Source organism: Leptodactylus fuscus, chromosome 3, assembly GCF_031893055.1.
Source record: "Leptodactylus fuscus isolate aLepFus1 chromosome 3, aLepFus1.hap2, whole genome shotgun sequence".
In the NCBI taxonomy this organism is placed as follows: Eukaryota; Metazoa; Chordata; class Amphibia; order Anura; family Leptodactylidae; genus Leptodactylus; species Leptodactylus fuscus.
The window spans coordinates 101,488,165-101,510,372 of NC_134267.1; the positions used below are offsets into that span (position 1 = coordinate 101,488,165).

A 22,208-nucleotide genomic window follows, 5' to 3' on the forward strand; every position below is an offset into this window, starting at 1 on the left:
CATCGCTTCTGCCGCTGCTGGCTTCATGCAGGGCAGAAGCATAGAGATGTTGCTGGCTTCACCTGTGCCGGCGTCTAACTCCCCGTCATCCGCTGTAATAGGCGGATGCTGGGGACTGTTAGACGCCGGCACAGGCACATCGCTATGCTTCTGCCCTGCATGAAGACAGCAGCGGCAGAAGCGATGCTGTTCCGCTCCGGGGTCACATATGCAAAGCCAAGCGGCGAGATGCCGCCGGCCCTGCGTGCACGCTCATACACCAGTCTAGCCTTCACAATGCGAATACAGACCCGCAGGGTGTCGGGTCTGTATTTGCATTGTGAAGGCTAGACTGGTGTATGAGCGCACACGCAGGGCCGGCGGCATCTCGCCGCTTGGCTTTGCATATGTGACCCCGCCCACCAATGACGAAACAAAGCCGGAAGACAGAAGATTTTAGAGGAACGAAGACGGGTGAGTATGCGACGTGGGAGTACCCCTTTAAATATTCCACCTTCTGACACCTGTAACTTTTTCATATTTTCATGTAATGTTTCTTTTTATGCACGACAAGATGTCAATTGTATTTATAACATTTATGGTTTGATCACTTTTTATTCAATTTACTTCTAGGAGGGAGTGTTGAAAAAAAAAATCACTATTTGGTTATTTTGATTTTTTTTCCCAGCTGCAACGTGTCACGGCGGTTTATGCCCACAATTAGTTTGGGAACTGATCATACGCATTGCCACTGGGTTTCCGCTGTATAATACTCAGCATGCTCCTAAGCGGCCACCATACTTAAATATTGGACATTCGCTGTGCTATTACAAAGGGCTTAAAGGGAGTCTGTTAGCAGTAAATTGCTTATAGACCTAAGCACAGTATCTTGTAGAGATGATTCTACAGTTTCCAAATTTGCAACTGTTATTCAGCTTTGTAGTCTCATTGTCATATAATCATTGTTTTATTCTTATGCAAATTAGGACTAAGTGCTGTTTGGGGTTTGACTTAGCTTGCCTGGCCTCCTTAGCTCTAGATTCTTAGGCAAAGCCCTCATTTGCATATGAGTACAACATATTTTTCCAGCATATCTCGCTATATTACAAAATGAATTCCTGTCTGTCTGTCTGTCTGTCTGTCTGTTCTCTATGCATGACCAAACGACTGGACCGATCTTCACCAAATTTGGCACACAGATACTTCAGGTGTCCGGGAAGGTTTAAGACGAGGCCCCAACTCACTCGGACGTACTGTTCCAGAGATACAGCTTTCCCAACACCCTGACCCCCATTAGCCAATGCAAACCTGCAAGTCTTTCACTCATATTCCAACTGCAATACACACGGTCACTCCACATGCACAATCCAACACTGATATTCAAACTGAGATACACACATCAGAGGATTAGATACACAGGTAAGCACCCAGTATCACATGCCAGAGGATTAGATACATGCGTCTGCACACATTACCACACGCCAAAGGATTAAATATGCGCATCTGCACACAGTTTCACAAGCCGAAGGATTAGATACACGAGTCTGCAAACAGTTCCACATGCTAGAGGATTAGATACTCGCGTCTGCACACAGTTCCACACGCCAGAGGATTAGATACGTGTGTCTGCTCAAAGTACCACACGCTGAAGGATTAGATACACAGGTCAGCACCCAGTATCACACACCAGAGGATTAGATATGCACATCTGCACACAGTTTCACAACCCAAAGGATTAGAAACGCACGTCTGCAAACAGTACCACATGCCGAAGGATTAGATACACAGGTCAGCACACAGCATCACATGCCAGAGGATTAGATATGTGTGTCTGCACAAAGTACCACATGGCTAAAGATGAGATATGCGCGTCTGCACACAGTTCCAAATGCAACAGGATTAGATACGCGCATCTGCACAAAGTACCACACGCCAGAGGATTAGATACATGCGTCTGCACACAGTATCACATGCCAGAGGATTAGATACGCGTGTCTGCACAAAGTACCACATGCTGGAAGATTAGATACACAGGTCAGCACACAGTATCAAACGCCAGAGGATTAGATACACGTGTCTGCACACAGTTCCACATGTCAAAGGATTAGATACGCACGTCTTCACACAGTTCCACATGCCAGAGGATTAGATATGCATGTATGCACAAAGTACAACACGCCAGAGTTTTAAATAGACAGGTCAGCACACAATATCACACGCCAGAGGATTAGATACGCGATTCTTCACACAATACCACACGCCGGAGGATTAGATACGCATGTCTGCACACAGTACCACAAGCCGGAGGATTAGATACGCACGTCTTAACACAATACCACACATCAGAGGATTAGATACGCACGTCTGCACACAGTTTCACATGTCACAGGATTAGATATGCGCCTCTGCACACAATACCTCATCTCGGAGGATTGGATACAGGCCAATGCACACAGTAACACACGCCGCAGGATTAGATACGCGCATCTACACACAGTTCCACATGCCACAGGATTAGAAACGCACATCTGCACAAAGTGCCACACGCTGGAGGATTAGATGAACAGGTCAGCACACAGTATCACACGCTAGAGGATTAGATACACGCATCTGCACATAATTCCACATGCCAGAGGATTAGATACACGCGTCTGCACCTAGTACCACATGCCGGAAGATTAGATACACAGGTCAGCACACAGTATCATACGTCAGAGGATTAGATATGCGCATCTTCACACAGTACCACATGCCAGAGGATTAGATACGCACGTCTGCACACAGTACCACATGCCAGATGATTAGATATGCACATCTTAACACAATACCACACACCAGAGGATTAGATATGCAAGTCTGCCCACAGTTCCACACACCGCAGGATTAGATACGCGCCACTGCACACAGTTACACATGCCACAGGATTAGATATGCGCATCTACACACAATTCCACATGCCAGAGGATTAGATACGCAAGTCTTCACACAGTACCACACGCCAGAGGATTAGATAAGTGAGTCTTCACACAGTTCCACATGCTGCAGGATTAGATACGCGCGTCTGTGCACACTTTTACACACCAGAGGATTAGATACGCACGTCTTTACACAATACCACACAATGGAAGACTAGATACGCGCCACTGAACACAATACCACATGCCAGAGGATTGGATATGCGCCAATACACACAGTTACACATGCCTCAGGATTAGATATGCACATCTGCGCACAGTTCCAAAAACCGGAGGATTAGATACGCACGTCTTTACACAATACCACACAATGGAGGACTAGATACGCGCCACTGCACACAATACCACACACCAGGTTTCCATAGCAACCCAGCCATTTTTCTTCACTACTTTATGTCAGCCTTAAAGGGACAGGGCTCTGTGGATGACACTGTTGCACATGGTCACATACACACAGCTTTACTCCAGGTCTCCATAACAACTGATCACAGGTTTTTCACTGATATCCAAACTGAGATACACATGATCACATGACGCTTATGGACACACACACAAAAGATATACAAAGTACACCAGTGCAAAACTGGACAATTCTTATGGGGCCACTACACAAACAATAAATGAAATATACCCGTACAAAGCCGGGTCCTCCTGCTAGTTTAGTATATATTTTGCTGCTGGTAGACTCCCTTTAATGTGATGAACGTTCGTTTGGTTACTGATACATGTGTTTATGTCCCATTTTCTGGGATTAATTGCTGCTGTATACTATAATAACAATTAGTAACATGTAACTATGAGAATCATGTATTGATGTTGTCATGTGTATAATTATGCATCCATATACCAGTACGCTCGTACCTAGCTGGTCATAAATTATTCTGGCAGTCTGTTTATTAGCAGCGGGTTTTTCACTTTATACTCAGCAATGTGACAAATGAAATCCTACTCCCTGCCAGGACTTATCAGTCATTTCTATTGCTCTGCTGATTCTTCAAGATAGAATGCTCTTGTATGCTATAGTCTGAAACTTTAGGGGGAAAAGCTAAAGAAAGTAAAACATTACACATTCATTTACATATTTGGAATTTGTATGTAGTTTTGACTAATAACCTATTGTAAATTTTGAGATATTTCCAATATTGTTAATGCAAAAATCATTTTCAAACTATTGTAGTTTTTTTACATTACATTTTCTATGCAAATACAGTCCTATGAAAAAGTTTGGGCACCCCTATTAATCTTAATCATTTTTAGTTCTAAATATTTTGGTGTTTGCAACAGCCATTTCAGTTTGATATATCTAATAACTGATGGACACAGTAATATTTCAGGATTGAAATGAGGTTTATTGTACTAACAGAAAATGCGCAATATGCATTAAACCAAAATTTGACTGGTGCAAAAGTATGGGCACCCTTATCATTTTATTGCTTTGAATACTCCTAACTACTTTTTACTGACTTACTGAAGCACAAAATTGGTTTTGTAACCTCAGTGAGCTTTGAACTTCATAGCCAGGTGTATCCAATCATGAGAAAAGGTATTTAAGGTGGCCAATTGCAAGTTGTTCTACTATTTGAATCTCCTCTGAAGAGTGGCATCATGGGCTACTCAAAACAACTCTCAAATGATCTGAAAACAAAGATTGTTCAACATAGTTGTTCAGCGGAAGGATACAAAAAGCTGTCTCAGAGATTTAACCTGTCAGTTTCCACTGTGAGGAACATAGTAAGGAAATGGAAGACCACAGGGACAGTTCTTGTTAAGCCCAGAAGTGGCAGGCCAAGAAAAATATCAGAAAGGCAGAGAAGAAGAATGGTGAGAACAGTCAAGGACAATCCACAGACCACCTCCAAAGAGCTGCAGCATCATCTTGCTGCAGATGGTGTCACTGTGCATCGGTCAACTATACAGCGCACTTTGCACAAATAGAAGCTGTATGGGAGAGTGATGAGAAAGAAGCCGTTTCTGCGCGTACGCCACAAATAGAGTTGCCTGAGGTATGAAAAAGCACATTTGGACAAGGCAGCTTCATTTTGGAAACAAAAATTGAGTTGTTTGGTTATAAAAAAAAGGCGTTATGCATGGCGTCCAAAAAGAAACAGCATTCCAAGAAAAACACATGCTACCCACTGTAAAATTTGGTGGAGGTTCCATCATGCTTTGGGGCTGTGTGGCTAATGCCGGCATCGGGAATCTTGTTAAAGTTGAGGGTCGCATGGATTCCACTCAGTATCAGCAGATTCTTGAGAATAATGTTCAAGAATCAGTGACGAAGTTGAAGTTACGCCGGGGATGGATATTTCAGCAAGACAATGATCCAAAACACCGCTCCAAATCCTCAGGCATTCATGCAGAGGAACAATTACAATGTTCTGGAATGGCCATCCCAGTCCCCAGACCTGAATATCATTGAACATCTGTGGGATGATTTGAAGCGGGCTGTCCATGCTCGGCGACCATCTAACTTAACTGAACTTGAATTGTTTGTCCAAAATACCTTTATCCAGGATCCAGGAACTGATTAAAAGCTACAGGAAGCGACTAGAGGCTGTTATCTTTGCAAAAGGAGGATGTACTAAATATTAATGTCACTTTTCTGTTGAGGTGCCCATACTTTTGCACCGGTCAAATTTTGGTTTAATGCATATTGCGCATTTTCTGTTAGTACAATAAACCTCATTTCAATCCTGAAATATTACTGTGTCCATCAGTTATTAGATATATCAAACTGAAATGGCTGTTGCAAATACCAAAATATTTAGAACTAAAAATGATTAAGATTAATAGGGGTGCCCAAACTTTTTCATAGGACTGTATGTCAGAAAACCAAACCAATGGACATTGTAGGTACATTCATGGCTGGAATTGTGGAGCAAGTGAGGGCAGCTCCTGAATAGACGCAATTCATTAATTATTTCCCTCTCTTTTGCTCACTTTAATATCAGTAGTAATAATACTTTAATATTTGGGGTCAGGACTGGGAGTCTGTCCATACACATTATTATGTCTGAAAGTAAGTATGCCTTATTCCTCAATTCATATTTATCATCAGATGTTTGATGTTGAGAGATAGGGCTCATTCACATGGGGCAAGAGGAGGCGGATTTTGAAGCCGAATCCACCTCAAAATCCGCCCCCTCACAATAGAGGTCTGTGTAGACCAGTAGCGTAGAAGCGAGCTGCCCTTTCTTCAGGTGCCTTGTGACAGCACCCTCCAAACTAGGCTCATTCATTTGGACCTACTCCGGAGCGGGAAGCCGCAACAATCGTGGCAGTCATGTTTTGGTCCTATTCTGACACGGCTTCCCGCATCAAAATCAGGACCAAAATACGCGGTCACTAGCCCCGTACTAGCCCATAGATAGTACTCAAAGTTTTGCATTAAATCATCCATACTAGTAGAAATGTAGTCCCATATATGTTTTGGATTTGAATCAGGAGCTCCTAAAATTTTGTATATGGATAATAGTGTGTTGTATATGGATACTAGTGTGTTTATTATATCTATTTATCAGGGGCATTCATTGTGATAGGGCTTGACCTGTGTTTTCTTTTCCCACTTTTATGTCTATGTTTATGTCATTACATTACATTTGTATTGAGGAGTGTGTTATCATTTTGTTCATGTCATACATGGAGTATTATGTACTATTGCAGACATGTTTTAACTGGTATTGTCTTCCAATATGAATTTTATTGTGTAGTAAAATACTTCTGTTTTTGTTCATGTTTTCACTCTCTTATATTTTATAACCTTCCCTACTTTGTTGTCTTTTGAGCTGGTATGTCTTTCTAAGGGTATATTCAAACAGCGGAATTTAACGCGGATTTTGCCTCCGAATCCAGGGCAGATTCTGCCCAGAATCCGCCTCCCATTGAAAACAATGGGAGGCAGAGATCATAGCAGAACATGGAGAAAAAAATCATCCTGTTCGATCCTGGCTGATTCAGCTAGCTCCCCGCTGACTAGGCCCATGCCGAGTTACTTGTTGTGTCACTTTAATATCAGGCGAGAAAACTTTAGATTTTCACATGGAATTTCAAGGGACACTAGCATCATCAAGTCTAAGAGATCTGCTTAATAATGTATGCAGTTTATATTGCAGCAGTTAATATAGTTCCTAGTAAATGATCCAAAACAGAGGCATAATTTGAGTCCTTTATACAATGATCAGTCATGGGACACCATAGCCTTGCTCATAACCATGACAATAAAAATGGCAATCTTTAGCTAACAAAAACTACCAATAAGCATAGAAAAAGCTGGTACTTTTGTAAGAATAGGAATAAACTCTGCAAACAAAATTCAGCATTTTCTGGCAGATTTTTGGATGTGCATCACACTTTGTTTTAATGTGATTGTTGAATAAATCTTGGACATTTTTACATGATGAAAGTGCTGCAATTATATCTAATGATATGAAAAAAATGACACTAGAGCCAGTGTTTCAATAGTGGCTAAGAAATGATGACATAACAAAAATTAGATAAGGAAAGCAAAGAATGGGGAAAAAAAGGAGACATGCGACAAACTTGAAACCTGGCTAAGAGCCATAGATTTGTTTAAATTAAAACACTTAATGCTAATTTTTACTGTACTCAGACAGTTAAATGTGTATTCTGCCTGTAATTCTACAATACAGTTTGATGTACTAATACTTGGGGTATAAGGTGTCATCTGATTTGCAGTAATACATGAAACAGATGCACTCACAAAATTCAAGGGATTTTTTGTAGATATAGGTGTATGCAAATATGAGTCTGAGATAGACCCGAGAAAGCTAATAAAGAGGGCTTGAATGCCCACACAAAGTGTTACAGGATAAGTTATCCTCTCTAAAACATTTAGGTGGAATAACAACTGGAAGAGACTATATTCTTCATTTAAAAAATGCTCAAATAATCAAAACACCGAAAGTACACCCCATCCTATCCTATCCAGTATGGGTCAATATCAATCATGCTATGTAGACTGTACGACAGCCATCAACAGGGTTGGACTGGCCCATCAAAGTAACAGAGGATCCTCCGGTGTGCCACTAATAAAACAGGGCCTCAAAGGTTCAACAGAAGACAAGCTGGGGCCACACGGTGGCTCAGTGGTTAGCACTGTAGCCTTGCAGCGCTGGAGTCCTGGTGTTCAAATCCCGCCCAGGGCAGAAAACCATCTGCAAGGAGTTTGTATGTTCTCCCCGTGTTTGCATGGATTTCCATCCCATATTCCAAAGACATACTGATAGGGAAAAAATTTACATTGTGAGCTCTATGTGGGGCTCATAATCTACTGTACATAAAAAAAAAAAAAAAAAAAAAAAAAAACAGAAGACAAGCCCATTTAGAAATTACTTCGAATCTAGGGTATATTTCTTATGAGTTAATTCATAAATTACATCATTTATGATACGTATTGCATGTGCAATGATAATGATGCAATTCCAAGTGAAGGTACACATGTTCCATATAGTTGTAGGCTGCACCCCAGATCCATTTCCTGCACAGTACATGTTGATGATCTCTGTCAGTGGCCATCAATAGTGTTCCTTAGCATGTAAATTTCTAGGAGTCATTTGCTTATTTATAGAAGATAGAAAGAGTACAAGGCTGAAGAAGAGCATGGATGTCTTATCGCTTTACAACTTCCTGAGGCTTGGTTCACATCGGTGTTCGGGGATTCCATTTCCCTGTTCACATAAAAAATGCAGAGAGAAAAGTGCTGCAAGCAGCACTTTTCCCTCCACATTTTTTGTGCGGAAACTGAGCGGAAAGCACACGTACTCCACTATAGTCTATGGGGTCCGTGGGTTTTTCATGCAGATTAGGTTTCTGTTCGAGGGGTCGACAAGCGAACCCCTCAAACGGAAGCCCATGCGCAGATGTGAATCAAGCCTAAATTGAAATTTGATCAATAAAATGGGTTCCTTTACATCCTCAACAGGAACTAGGACACTAGTTGTGTAGGTGGTGACCTTGTGGTTCGCACGCTGGACATTGTGAGCCTTGCTAAATTAATAAACCTCTATGCTCTGTCATAGGAGTCTTACAGTGAAAATGACACAAGTTTTGTATCTGGCCCACTACAGTGATAGTACCTGACGACCCTACAATGGGGTCTGTTGGACATCTGTCATGGTGTCAATAGTTCTACCAGAGAAAATAGCACAATGTGCTGTTCAGCATTTTTTATGTGAACACAGTCAAATATAGCAGCATCTTTAAGGCTCGGTGGTTCACCTGAAGGGGTATAGCAAGAAATTATTCCTAAACATAGCCTACACTGCCAGATTTTGCAAAAGGGATCCTTAAAACTTCCAGAGATTTTCTGGTTATGTAAACATGAGTGGAAAAGAGACAGCTAGGTAAACAACTAGGACATGAATATAAAATGTCATGGTACATCTTCTGCAGTGCTGCAGCAGATCTAGAGTGGTATGTTTCACAAAAAAAAAATAGGTTAATTACAAAAATATATCCAATCACCCAAAATGCAATAGTCTAATACATTGAAAATACATTTCTCACATTCAACACAGTGTAATACTCTTAGTTACAATATAGGGACTCTGTGGACTACCTCAGCAGCAGTCAGTGGACCTCTATGATTCCACTGTTAGTTCCAATTTACCCTTCCTTAAAGTAAAACTCCCACAAACATTTCTCTAGTCTGTGAGAAAGACATATGATATAAATTGTAGTAAAGGTAATCTTAGTGGTGGCTGTATTTGTGAGTTATCTTCTTGGTGCTGGTCCACACCTTCCTCACACAGGCCTGAGAATACAATTTTTGTGGAAGTTCTACTTTAACCCAATTACTGCATGACCAAAGAAATGAGATATGCATTAAGATTAGAGATGAGCGAACAGTAAAATGTTCGAGGTTCGATATTCGTTTCGAGTAGCCCCTCAATATTCGACTACTCGAATCGAATATTGAATCCTATTATAGTCTATGGGGGGAAAATGCTCGTTTCAGGGGTAGGCAACGTTCAATCAAATTATACTTACCAAGTCCACGAGTGAGGGTCGGGCTGGATCCTCCGAGAAATCTTCTCCGTGCAGCGTCCCCACGGCGTCTTCTGGCTCTGAATTCACTCTGCCAGGCATCGGGCCTGGGCAGAGCCAACTGCGCATGTCCGCACTACAAGCGGGCATGCGCAGTCGGCTCTGCCCAGGCCCGATGCCTGGCAGAGTGAATTCAGAGCCGGAAGATGCCACGGGGAAGCTGCACTGAGAAGACTTCTAAAGGTAGGAGAAGAACCAGCGTTGATTGGCCGACTGTATAGCATTCGGCCAATCAATGCTGGTTCTGCATCGAACTTTTCCATTCGAATAGCGAGTGGTACTCGATTGAGTACGAGTATTTCGAATACCGTAGTATTCGATTGAATACCTACTCAATCGAATACTGCTCGCTCATCTCTAATTAAGATGTGTTGGTACTAATGTGTATTGTGTTATCGTGTATAAATTGTGCAGTTTCCATAAATGTTGGTAAGTCTTGTAACAAATATATTGACTATTATATGGTAAATGTAGTTCACTCCATATTTGAGATTTTATTTTATTGCACTTATAAAAAACTGTATATGTTTAATGATTCACAGGTCATATATGCCTTAAATACTAGGAATGATGAGCATGAATCAGGAGTACAAGCCATTAAAGAAGCACATGAAGAAGAAATTCAGCAAATCCTTGCTGAAACCAGGGAAAAGATATTACAGTATAAAAATAAAGTGTCAGAAGAAACTGAGCTAAAAAGGAAAATACAAGCACTGGAAGAATCTTTAGAGGAACATAAGAAGATGAAGCACCAAGCACTTACTGAATTTGAAGTTTACAAACATCGAGTAGAAGATATGCAACTATGTGCAGAAGCCCAACATGTACAGAGAGTTGTTACTATGTCCCGCGAAGTAGAGGAGATAAGGAAGAGATTTGAAGAAAGAATACGTAGTTTCATGCAACTTCAGGTACAATTTGAGAAAGACAAACGTGCCGCCCTAGAAGAACTGAGAGCAACCCATAGATTAGAAATGCAAGACCTCCTAAAAGCTCAACACAGTCAAAATGCTACTTTAAACAAGGGCCAGGAAACGCTTGAAGAAATGCATCGATTACAAGTGGAAGAACTCAATAAAAAGTTGGAAGACCTGCGTCTGGAGAGAAAAAAGTTGGTAGAAGATTATGAAGGGAAGCTGAGTAAAGCTCAGGCTTTCTATGAACATGAGTTGGAAGCTTTGAAAAGGTCTCAGCACTTTACTGCGGAGAGCTTGCACGCCTGTAAGCAAAAGGAAGCAGAGCTGAAGAGAGAGTTTCAAACTCAAGAAGCTATCTTACAAAAGAACCTTGGGATTCTCAAAACTGAATTTCAGGTGGTACAGGAGGAAGCAGGAAGTCTTAGAGAAAAGTGCCAAAAACTACAAGTTTCTCTGTCCACAGCGGAGAACAATGTTCAGGTAAGCACTAGTTTGGTAGCACTAGTTTCATACATTCTAACTAGAGATGAGCGAACACTATTCGGAACAGCCGTTCCGAATAGCACGCTCCCATAGAAATGAATGGAAGCGGCCCCTTAACCCCCCGCGTGCCGGCTACGTCCATTAATTTCTATGGGAGCGTGCTATTCGAAACGGCTGTTTCGAATAGTGTTCCCTCATCTCTAATTCTAACTATTTTATATGGTCTGTAATATTCTATACATGGAAATCATACAGTCAAGTCAACACTAAATTCAGAATCAGCATAATAATAAAATATTGTGTAGCATTAGGGTCAGTTCACACGTGAAAACCGCCTAGCTTATTTGTGCGAGGTAAAAAGCCTCGAGGAGTTTTTTTGACGCTGTTTTTTGCATTCCACGCGGTTTTTGACGAGGTTTTTGACGCGGTTTTCGCTAGCGGTTTTCGCTAGGGTTTTTTTTTCCTATATGTGCTATAGAAACTGCAGGCGAAAACCGCGCGGTTTTTTGCAAAAAACCGCGCGGTTTTGTGTGCAAAAAACCGCGCGGTTTTTTACTGCGCGGTTTTCGCCTCCCATTCACTTCTATGCAATTCTTCAGGCGTTTTCCGCCTGAAGAAAGGTCATGTCGCTTCTTCAGGCGGAAAACGCTAGGAGGAAAAAAAAAGCTAGTGGTCTACATAGACCACCATGTTAAAGGAGAGGTTTTTGAAGCGAATTCCGCTGTCAAAAACCTCCCCTTTGCCCACGTGTGAACTAGCCCTTATTGTTTCATTAATATTCCTCTAATGAAATATTGGCAAGACATGAATGATCTCCATTCTTCATCCATTCAAGGTTCTTATGAAAGAGTAGAAAATTTCATAGTAATGGGGAGGTTGTTCTTGTCGTTTTGCCCAAAAAAAACAAACAAACAGATGTACGCATCCATAATTCAATAAAGATAAGGAATAGAGCTAGAAAAAAATGCCTGTGAATAACTGACAAAATGGTTATTTTTTCACAGTTTTTTTTTGAGTCCGCTTGGGATCCATTTCCTCTATTGATGGATCAATGAAAAAAGACAAAAATAGGAGAACGTTAATAAAATGTGAATATTCACACTGTAATCCATGTATTCTAAAAATGGCCGCCACATGTCCATTTCTGACGTTTGACTAATACATAAGATAGAGATCATTGATCAGTGATCACATTTATTTCTCATACTCTCAGTGAATGTACTACATACAGTGCTATACCATATTAGGCCGGTTGCAGACGACCGTGGGCATGATCAGTGTGTATTTCACAGATAATACACTGACCCATTCATTTCAATGGGCTCTTACACACGACTCTGAATTTAACGATCCCGTGTACGGGCCGACAGTCCATGCCACAAAATATAGAATAAGTCCTATTCCTGTCCTGTTTTGCAGCCCTTGATTCAGTGGCTTCTATTTATTTAATAAAAGGAGCCATGAAAGCACGGCATGTCCATATCCCCCATGTACCACCCATGCTTTTAATTCACAGCCAGCTGGTTGCAGCACAGTCGTCTGCAACCAGCTTTACTTTGCTGAAGTATGTACTAGAAAATGGTGCAAATAAGAGAGGCAGTATTGTGTATCTCAGTGCTATGATGGTTTAATAAATGCAAACACTGTAAAGAAATATTGTTTCTCCAGGCATATTGATTTATTATGTTTGCTTGAATTTAGTGAAAATGCCGAGAATCAAGCTGATATAGCAGGAGCTTATGGATGTACATTCAGTGACAAGCTTGATAAATGTTTGCAGCTAGCACATGTTTGTTTCTAGGTTGATAGATTAAGTCACCGCCACCTTATGATAGAGTTTGCCATTTATAGCTGTAGAATTGGACAGATTCTCTGTCACGACTGTATTCTGTTATATTTTTCATAAATTTTGTATTTTCCCTTAGGTCCTTCAAAAACAGCTGGAAAATGTGAAGCAGGAGGAGATGTCTTTACTTAGCAAACAGAAAGACATGGAAAGTGAGCTAGCAGCTGCTCGGGAGCGTTTACAGCAGCAGGCTACAGAACTTGTCTTAAAAGCTAGTAGGTGTTTTTACTTTTTTAATTCTTCTATGAAATACTTTATTTGGTACACATAAAATTCATAGCTTCATTCAAACTTTTCATTGTTTAAGCTGGCAAACTGAATTTATATTAAATGTTTATCATGTATTACTATTACACGTATTACCGTAGGTCCATATTTTTTTTAATTTTTTTAAATTTTTTAAATGTAGATCGTGAGCCCTAAACAGAGCTCACAATGTACATTTTCCCTATCAGTATGTCTTTTTGGAATATGGGATGGCGTAGGTCCATATTTAACCAATGTTTACTGTGTAACATGTCATACTGCTGTTTTAGTTGTTTTATGATTTGATAATTTTATTGGTAGTAATAATTCTGTCAAAAGATGACCCTTGCAGATTGAAGCCAATTGCCAGCTGATTTTCACCAAAAATTTCCATCTTACACTATTTATGCTATAAGCATAATAGAGAACCTAATGCTACATAATGTGAACCATAAGACTACATATTTTTGATTACCTGGTTAAAAACATGATTTCTTTTTTATTTTGTTTTTTTCCTTTTTGAACATGGGTCACTGCATTTGTTTGCATCAACCCACTGGCACTATGCAATAACTAGGTCTATAAATTGTATAAATGTGTATAGAGAAATGACTGATTTTTTGCTTTTTGAGCACTCTTGGGTATAAGCCATTTACAAATGGTACTCTATTCCGAATTACTTCCATACATTAAACCTTTGTGTGTTAAATTGTTAATGGCACACATTTATTTTCCAAACTCATAAAATCCCTTTGAATAATCTATATTATTAAAGTGACTGTCTGTGCTCTATAGGCATCCAAAACCAGAACAATTTGACCCCACATTTGGCACATAGCTAAATTAGGTGTCCAGGAAGTTTTTCATAAAAGCTGGGTTCACTAAGCTGAGTAACAGGAGGGTGCTCTTTCCAGCCACAGTTACACTGTCTCCATATTCTGCCCTCTCAGCCTTGCCAACTGACTGTCTGTCTCACATGCATGTGAGCTGACGGTTAACGTTAGGTTCCCATCTGCGTTCAGATTTCTATTCATGGGGTCCACTTGGGAACGCCACAAACGGAAACCTAATCTGCTTAAAAAGGCAGATCACTGTGGAAAGCTGTGGACTTCATAGACCATAATGGGGTCCACTGGGTTTCCACCTGAAAAATGCAAAAAGTCCTGCTTGCAGGATTATTTTAGCTGCATTTTTTAAGTGTGAATCCAGCCTTAGTCCTAATTATTGTTGAGCTCTGTTATAAATAAAAAAAATCCAAACTACTTAAATAAACTATCCACACAGCTATATATTAATGGAGACCACTCATGACAATATATAATTCCTACAAAAAGTACATGAAAGACTCCTTTTATATAACCACCATAATTTATTTTATTAAACCATACTACTACAATCACATATAAAAAACTCACTAATGTGGATCACATATCAGAACAAATCCCTACTCTTCACTAAAATATTACAAAAAATTCTGCTAAATGACCAAAAAGACATACTGTATATACTCAAGTATAAGCTGACTTTTTCAGCACAGTTTTTATGCTGAAAAAGCCTCCCCTCAGCTTATACTCAAGTCAGGGTCCCGAGCCCCAACTATTAAACCTCTTTTTTTTTTTTTTTTTAATACAAATGCATTGGTCAGGGGCCCCAATTGGTTCCTTAACCAATGCACTTGCATTTGCAAAATGAGGCACGGAGCACAGGACCTTCAAGGACCTGGATATATTAAGCGAAGGGGGAGTTTCCTTCAGTGGTTGCTACAGCAATGCTGTAGAACACTTATCCTTCTGAAGCAAGAGAGATGAAAGCCTCGGAGGTCGCTGCTGCTATGCCTGCATCCTGCAGAGGAGAGGAAGCTCGTGTAACAAAGTGAAAGTAAAACACTCAGGTACCTGCTGGGTTGTTAATCCTAGTAATGTCAGGCATTCGGGGTTATTAATTTAGTTTCAGTAACTCCATGTGCCTCACATTAATAGCAGTTAACCCCATCATGTCCCTCATATTAACCCCTGTGTGCCCCATATAAGGGATTACTAATATTTGAGAAACATGGGGGTGCTAATAAAGGATCTTAATTATGAAGATATCTAATTATTACCTCCATATGTCCAACATATCAGTAACTCTTATGTGAGGCACACAGGGGGTTAATGTGAGGGACATGATGGGGTTAACTGCTATTACTATGAGGCACATGGAGTTACTAAGCTGTAATGCACATGACCAGACTTTTTATCTGCAAGGGTGGATAAAATTATGGACTATTATATTTCAGTGGGCCCGTACACATAGATGCCGTCGTTTTTGCGGCCGTGTGTCTGGGCCAAATTAAAGAGCTGCAAGTTATGACTAGGCTTATACTCCAGTCAGGGCTCGTTCACATCTGCGTTGTGTTCTCTGTACTGCAGGTTTCCGTTTCCTGCATAAAGCAGAGCAGGAGACGGAAACCTGCAGGTGTCTCTCTCACTCATTCATTTGAATGGGTGAGAAAGCTGTCCGGCCGTGAGCAGCGGTGAGCGTTTTATGCTCTCCGCCGCGAAACCGGGTTTTCTAATCCGGACACAGAGTCGGACATGCGGTACTCTGTGTCTGGATTTAAAAAAACGGTTTCGCGGTGGAGAGCATAAAACGCTCACGGCCGCTCACGGTGGCTCACGGCCGTACCCGGTCTGTGGTTTCCGTCTTCTGGCATGCAGAAGATGGAAACCACAGAACGGAGACCCTGAACACAGGTGTGAACTTAGCATCAATAAGTTTTCCCAGTTTTTTGTGGTAAAATTAGGGGCCTCGGCTTATATTCGGGTCGGCTTATACTCGAGTATATACGGTAATACATCAATATTGCAAATAGGGCAAACAATGTGTATAATGAGAGGCACTATTTAAATACCTCTAGTCTCCTATTTCCATTTAATATATACCCTTCAAAGCTAATGCAAATAAAGGTGATACAAAGTCAGTATAACAGAAACAATGATAAAGCAATATTACCTAAAATAACAAAATGAAATAGTGCAGTATAAAGCTGCATTGACATATGACACATGACACAGCTTCAACTGGTTAGAGAGAACAGTTCCAATTGTATTATACTCAAATACATGCTTTTGTTTCCCATAACCTCTAGTCCAGTGCAGAGGTTATTAACTTATTTTATGTGTTTATATGTTGGTCTCTCTATTTATATACAGTCATTGGTAGGGAACTCATCATTAAGGGGGCGTTCACACTACCGTCGGTGTCCGACATGTAGTGTCCGCTCCTAGTGTCCGCTCAAAATCTGTCACGGACACTAGGAGCGGACACTAGATGTGTCCGTGACACCTGTCATTCAAATGAATGGGCATCGGGTGCGTTCTTTTATACTCCGTGCCCGTCCTTCCCTGTCCGCAAGAGAAGATGTCCGACTTCTCAAGCGGACAGAGGAACCCTGCATGCAGGGCTTTTCTGTCCGCTTGAGAAGTCGGACATCTTCTCTTGCGGACAGGGAAGGACGGGCACGGAGTGCAAAAGAACGCACCCGATGCCCATTCATTTGAATGACAGGTGTCACGGACACATCTAGTGTCCGCTCCTAGTGTCCGTGACAGATTTTGAGCGGACACTAGGAGCGGACACTACATGTCGGACACCGACGGTAGTGTGAACGCTCCCTAACCCGTTAGTGACCCAGGACATAATACTATGTCCTGAGTCGCATGGGGATGTATGGAGAGAGCTCATGCCTCATTTTTCTTTTACACCTGTTTAGATAAACTATCCCTTAGTGCACCTTATGCTTTTAGGGTACTTATTAAAGTTTTCAATGATAACTCATGAAGAGGGGCACCAACTGCCAATTGGTCTTCCTGACACTTTATACTCAGGCAGCACCTAGGCAGTATTTTTTCTAGTTTTAAAAATAAATATGATGTGGTAAAAATTCACTGATAAAATTAATGCCATTTACAGGTCACATTGGGATGCTGCAAGCTACACAGATGACTCAAGAAGCCACCATACAAGACCTGGAATCTGAGAAAGCCAGGATAAAGGAAAAAATAGTCAGGCTAGAAGAAGAACGGGCTATGCTGCAAAGTAAGAATCAAAATCTTGACGAACGTCAAAGGCAACAGATCCTTGCACTGGAAAAGGTTAGAACTGCTTGTGATCCTTATTAATAAACTACAGGCATTGTTCGTTACAGCTGTCTAACATGTAATATATGGACATGTCATATCTTTATTAAGCCCTTTCTCTGCTAGGATAATGTCATGGATGCTTGTCCAGTTTATTCACTGAAAATAATGAGATGGCTTTATACTGTCCAGAATACTGCATGTTCAATATCTTAATAGTTAAAAGTATATTAGAATATTTCTGCGATGTACTGTTTATTTGCTATGGCTATGTGCCTGTTAATTGAATGTATCTGGAACTTGTCATGTACATTTTACATATGGATCCATTCAGAGTCTCCAGAACCCAATGAACTCCATGACTTGTGGAAAATGGTATTCATGTTATGATGCATCCAGCACGGCATTGTGGTTTTTGTTAGGTAAAAAACACTATATAGATATGAACAGAACTTTATTTTGTGTGACTTGGAACTACTTGATGTAGAAGGATGTTCTCGGCCATATCTGGATTAGAGATATAACCCAATTTATAAATTCATTTTCACATAAACAGAAAAAAAATGTTTCTAATGCAAACACAAATCCCAGACTGGTTTTATGCTTTTTTAATAGTATGTGCTGCTCCCCACCCCTCACTGGAAAATTATCCCTTTTTAACAGCCTTTTCTCTATGACAGCCCATAAAATGGATCTGAAAGATATAAGATAGAAAATTATCTGTGGTTTAATTTGAGGCTGTGTTACTCTGTGCTTCTTTGCATGCAATTTTTAATTGCAGTTATGAATAGCACAATTATACCATGCCAGTAATTTAATGTCTGTTAACATATAGGTAAGGCTGGGTTTACACAACACTTTTTTTTTTTTTTTTGCAGAACTGCATACAGTTTTCAATTACAGTAATGACTGGCACATGTTATGTTGTATCTCACCTATATGCTTATGGAATTTATATGGAAAATCTCTGGTGATCTGGCGGTTACTGGATTTAAATAAAAGTGTATAGTTCTTCAGAAAAAAGGTCCTGTATAGAGATGAGCGAACAGTGTTCTATCGAACACATGTTCGATCGGATATCAGGGTGTTCGCCATGTTCGAATCGAATCGAACACCGCGTGGTAAAGTGTGCCAAAATTCGATTCCCCTCCCACCTTCCCTGGCGCCTTTTTTGCACCAATAACAGCGCAGGGGAGGTGGGACAGGAACTACGACACCGGGGGCATTGAAAAAAATTGGAAAAAGTCATTGGCTGCCGAAATCAGGTGACCTCCATTTTAGACGAATAGTGGATTTCAAATCCGGGTCATATGAGAATGTGAACTTTGTGACTAAGAGACAGGGATAGCTGTACAGGCAGGGATAGCTAGGGATAACCTTTATTTAGGGGGGAATGTTATTAAAAATAACTTTATGGGGCTCTATCGGGTGTGTAATTGTGATTTTTGTGAGATAAACTTTTTCCCATAGGGATGCATTGGCCAGCGCTGATTGGCCGAATTCCGTACTCTGGCCAATCAGCGCTGGCCAATGCATTCTATTAGCTTGATGAAGCAGAGTGTGCACAAGGGTTCAAGCGCACCCTCGGCTCTGATGTAGCAGAGCCGAGGCTGCACAAGGGTTCAAGCGCACCCTCGGCTCTGATGTAGGAGAGCCGAGGGTGCACTTGAACCCTTGTGCACCCTCAGCTCTGCTACATCAGAGCCGAGGGTGCGCTTGAACCCTTGTGCACACTCTGCTTCATCAAGCTAATAGAATGCATTGGCCAGCGCTGATTGGCCAATGTATTCTATTAGCCTGATGAAGTAGAGCTGAATGTGTGTGCTAAGCACACTCATTCAGCACTGCTTCATCACGCCAATACAATGCATTAGCCAGTGCTGATTGGCCAGAGTACGGAATTCGGCCAATCAGCGCTGGCCAATGCATTCTATTAGCCCGATGAAGTAGAGCTGAATGTGTGTGCTAAGCACACACATTCAGCACTGCTTCATCACGCCAATACAATGCATTAGCCAGTGCTGATTGGCCAGAGTACGGAACTCGACCAATCAGCGCTGGCTCTGCTGGAGGAGGCGGAGTCTAAGATCGCTCCACACCAGTCTCCATTCAGGTCCGACCTTAGACTCCGCCTCCTCCGGCAGAGCCAGCGCTGATTGGCCGAAGGCTGGCCAATGCATTCCTATGCGAATGCAGAGACTTAGCAGTGCTGAGTCAGTTTTGCTCAACTACACATCTGATGCACACTCGGCACTGCTACATCAGATGTAGCAATCTGATGTAGCAGAGCCGAGGGTGCACTAGAACCCCTGTGCAAACTCAGTTCACGCTAATAGAATGCATTGGCCAGCGCTGATTGGCCAATGCATTCTATTAGCCCGATGAAGTAGAGCTGAATGTGTGTGCTAAGCACACACATTCAGCACTGCTTCATCACGCCAATACAATGCATTAGCCAGTGCTGATTGGCCAGAGTACGGAATTCGGCCAATCAGCGCTGGCTCTGCTGGAGGAGGCGGAGTCTAAGGTCAGACCTGAATGGAGACTGGTGTGGAGCGATCTTAGACTCCGCCTCCTCCAGCAGAGCCAGCGCTGATTGGCCGAATTCCGTACTCTGGCCAATCAGCACTGGCTAATGCATTGTATTGGCGTGATGAAGCAGTACTGAATGTGTGTGCTTAGCACACACATTCAGCTCTACTTCATCGGGCTAATAGAATGCATTGGCCAGTGCTGATTGGCCAGAGTACGGAATTCGGCCAATCAGCGCTGGCCAATGCATTCTATTAGCCCGATGAAGCAGTGCTGAATGTGTGTGCTTAGCACTGGCTAATGCATTGTATTGGTGTGATGAAGCAGTGCTGAATGTGTGTGCTTAGCACACACATTCAGCTCTACTTCATCGGGCTAATAGAATGCATTGGCCAATCAGCGCTGGCCAATGCATTCTATTAGCGTGAACTGAGTTTGCACAGGGGTTCTAGTGCACCCTCGGCTCTGCTACATCAGATTGCTACATCTGATGTAGCAGTGCCGAGTGTGCATCAGATGTGTAGTTGAGCAAAACTGACTCAGCACTACTAAGTCTCTGCATTCGCATAGGAATGCATTGGCCAGCCTTCGGCCAATCAGCGCTGGCTCTGCCGGAGGAGGCGGAGTCTAAGGTCGGACCTGAATGGAGACTGGTGTGGAGCGATCTTAGACTCCACCTCCTCCAGCAGAGCCAGCGCTGATTGGCCGAATTCCGTACTCTGGCCAATCAGCACTGGCTAATGCATTGTATTGGCGTGATGAAGCAGTGCTGAATGTGTGTGCTTAGCACACACATTCAGCTCTACTTCATCGGGCTAATAGAATGCATTGGCCAGTGCTGATTGGCCAGAGTACGGAATTCGGCCAATCAGCGCTGGCCAATGCATTCTATTAGCCCGATGAAGCAGTGTGAATGCACACACATTCAGCTCTACTTCATCGGGCTAATAGAATGCATTGGCCAGCGCTGATTGGCCGAATTCCGTACTCTGGCCAATCAGCACTGGCTAATGCATTGTATTGGCGTGATGAAGCAGTGCTGAATGTGTGTGCTTAGCACACACATTCAGCTCTACTTCATCGGGCTAATAGAATGCATTGGCCAGCGCTGATTGGCCAGAGTACGGAATTCGGCCAATCAGCGCTGGCTCTGCTGGAGGAGGCGGAGTCTAAGGTCGGACCTGAATGGAGACTGGTGTGGAGCGATCTTAGACTCCGCCTCCTCCAGCAGAGCCAGCGCTGATTGGTCGAGTTCCGTACTCTGGCCAATCAGCACTGGCCAATGCATTTCTATGGGGAAAAGTTAGCTTGCGAAAATCGCAAACTGACAGGGATTTCCATGAAATAAAGTGACTTTTATGCCCCCAGACATGCTTCCCCTGCTGTCCAAGTGTCATTCCAGAGTGTTGGTATCATTTCCTGGGGTGTCATAGTGGACTTGGTGACTCTCCAGACACGAATTTGGGTTTCCCCCTTAACGAGTTTATGTTCCCCATAGACTATAATGGGGTTCGAAACCCATTCGAACACTCGAACAGTGAGCGGCTGTTCGAATCGAATTTCGAACCTCGAACATTTTAGTGTTCGCTCATCTCTAGTCCTGTATAAACCCAGCCCTACAAGTGAAAGCCCCTACAATCAGGAGACAGGTATATAGTGGGGCAGATTTATCAATACTGTCTAAGGCTAAGGCCCCACATAGCATCCTGCAACAAAAAAGTGTTGTGGGAAAAACCGCGGTGGCAACACATCGCGGTTCTTCCCGCAATGCTTTTGACAGAAAGTTCACAGAGTTTTCCTCTGAGGACTTTCTGCTTCAATTATACCTATAGAGAAACCACTGGCATTTTCATAGACAAGTTTCACTGACATACTGCGATTTCCAAAACCGCAATGTTTTTGAAATGTTTTTGGCCACAGGTACTGTCACTAATAAGTAAGTGACACACTGATTAATTCCAGGCTATTTCTCATTACTGAGGGGGTGACACACTATATACCTGGATGTAGTTATACCTGCAGTCAGTTCTGGGGTCACAGGTAC

The 22,208-nt window shown here is 42.0% G+C and overlaps 1 protein-coding gene across 4 annotated transcripts in view; it reads left to right on the forward strand.

Moving 5' to 3' along the window:
* FAM184A (family with sequence similarity 184 member A) overlaps positions 1-22,208 on the forward strand; it is a 110,658-nt gene that overhangs the window by 39,791 nt on the left and 48,659 nt on the right. For all 4 annotated transcript variants that reach the window (XM_075268046.1, XM_075268047.1, XM_075268048.1 and 1 more), the window contains exons 2-4: positions 10,562-11,416; positions 13,345-13,480; positions 17,466-17,647. In XM_075268046.1, the coding sequence (XP_075124147.1) occupies positions 10,562-11,416; positions 13,345-13,480; positions 17,466-17,647 (1,173 nt within the window). The remainder of the gene's footprint in view (positions 1-10,561; positions 11,417-13,344; positions 13,481-17,465; positions 17,648-22,208) is intronic.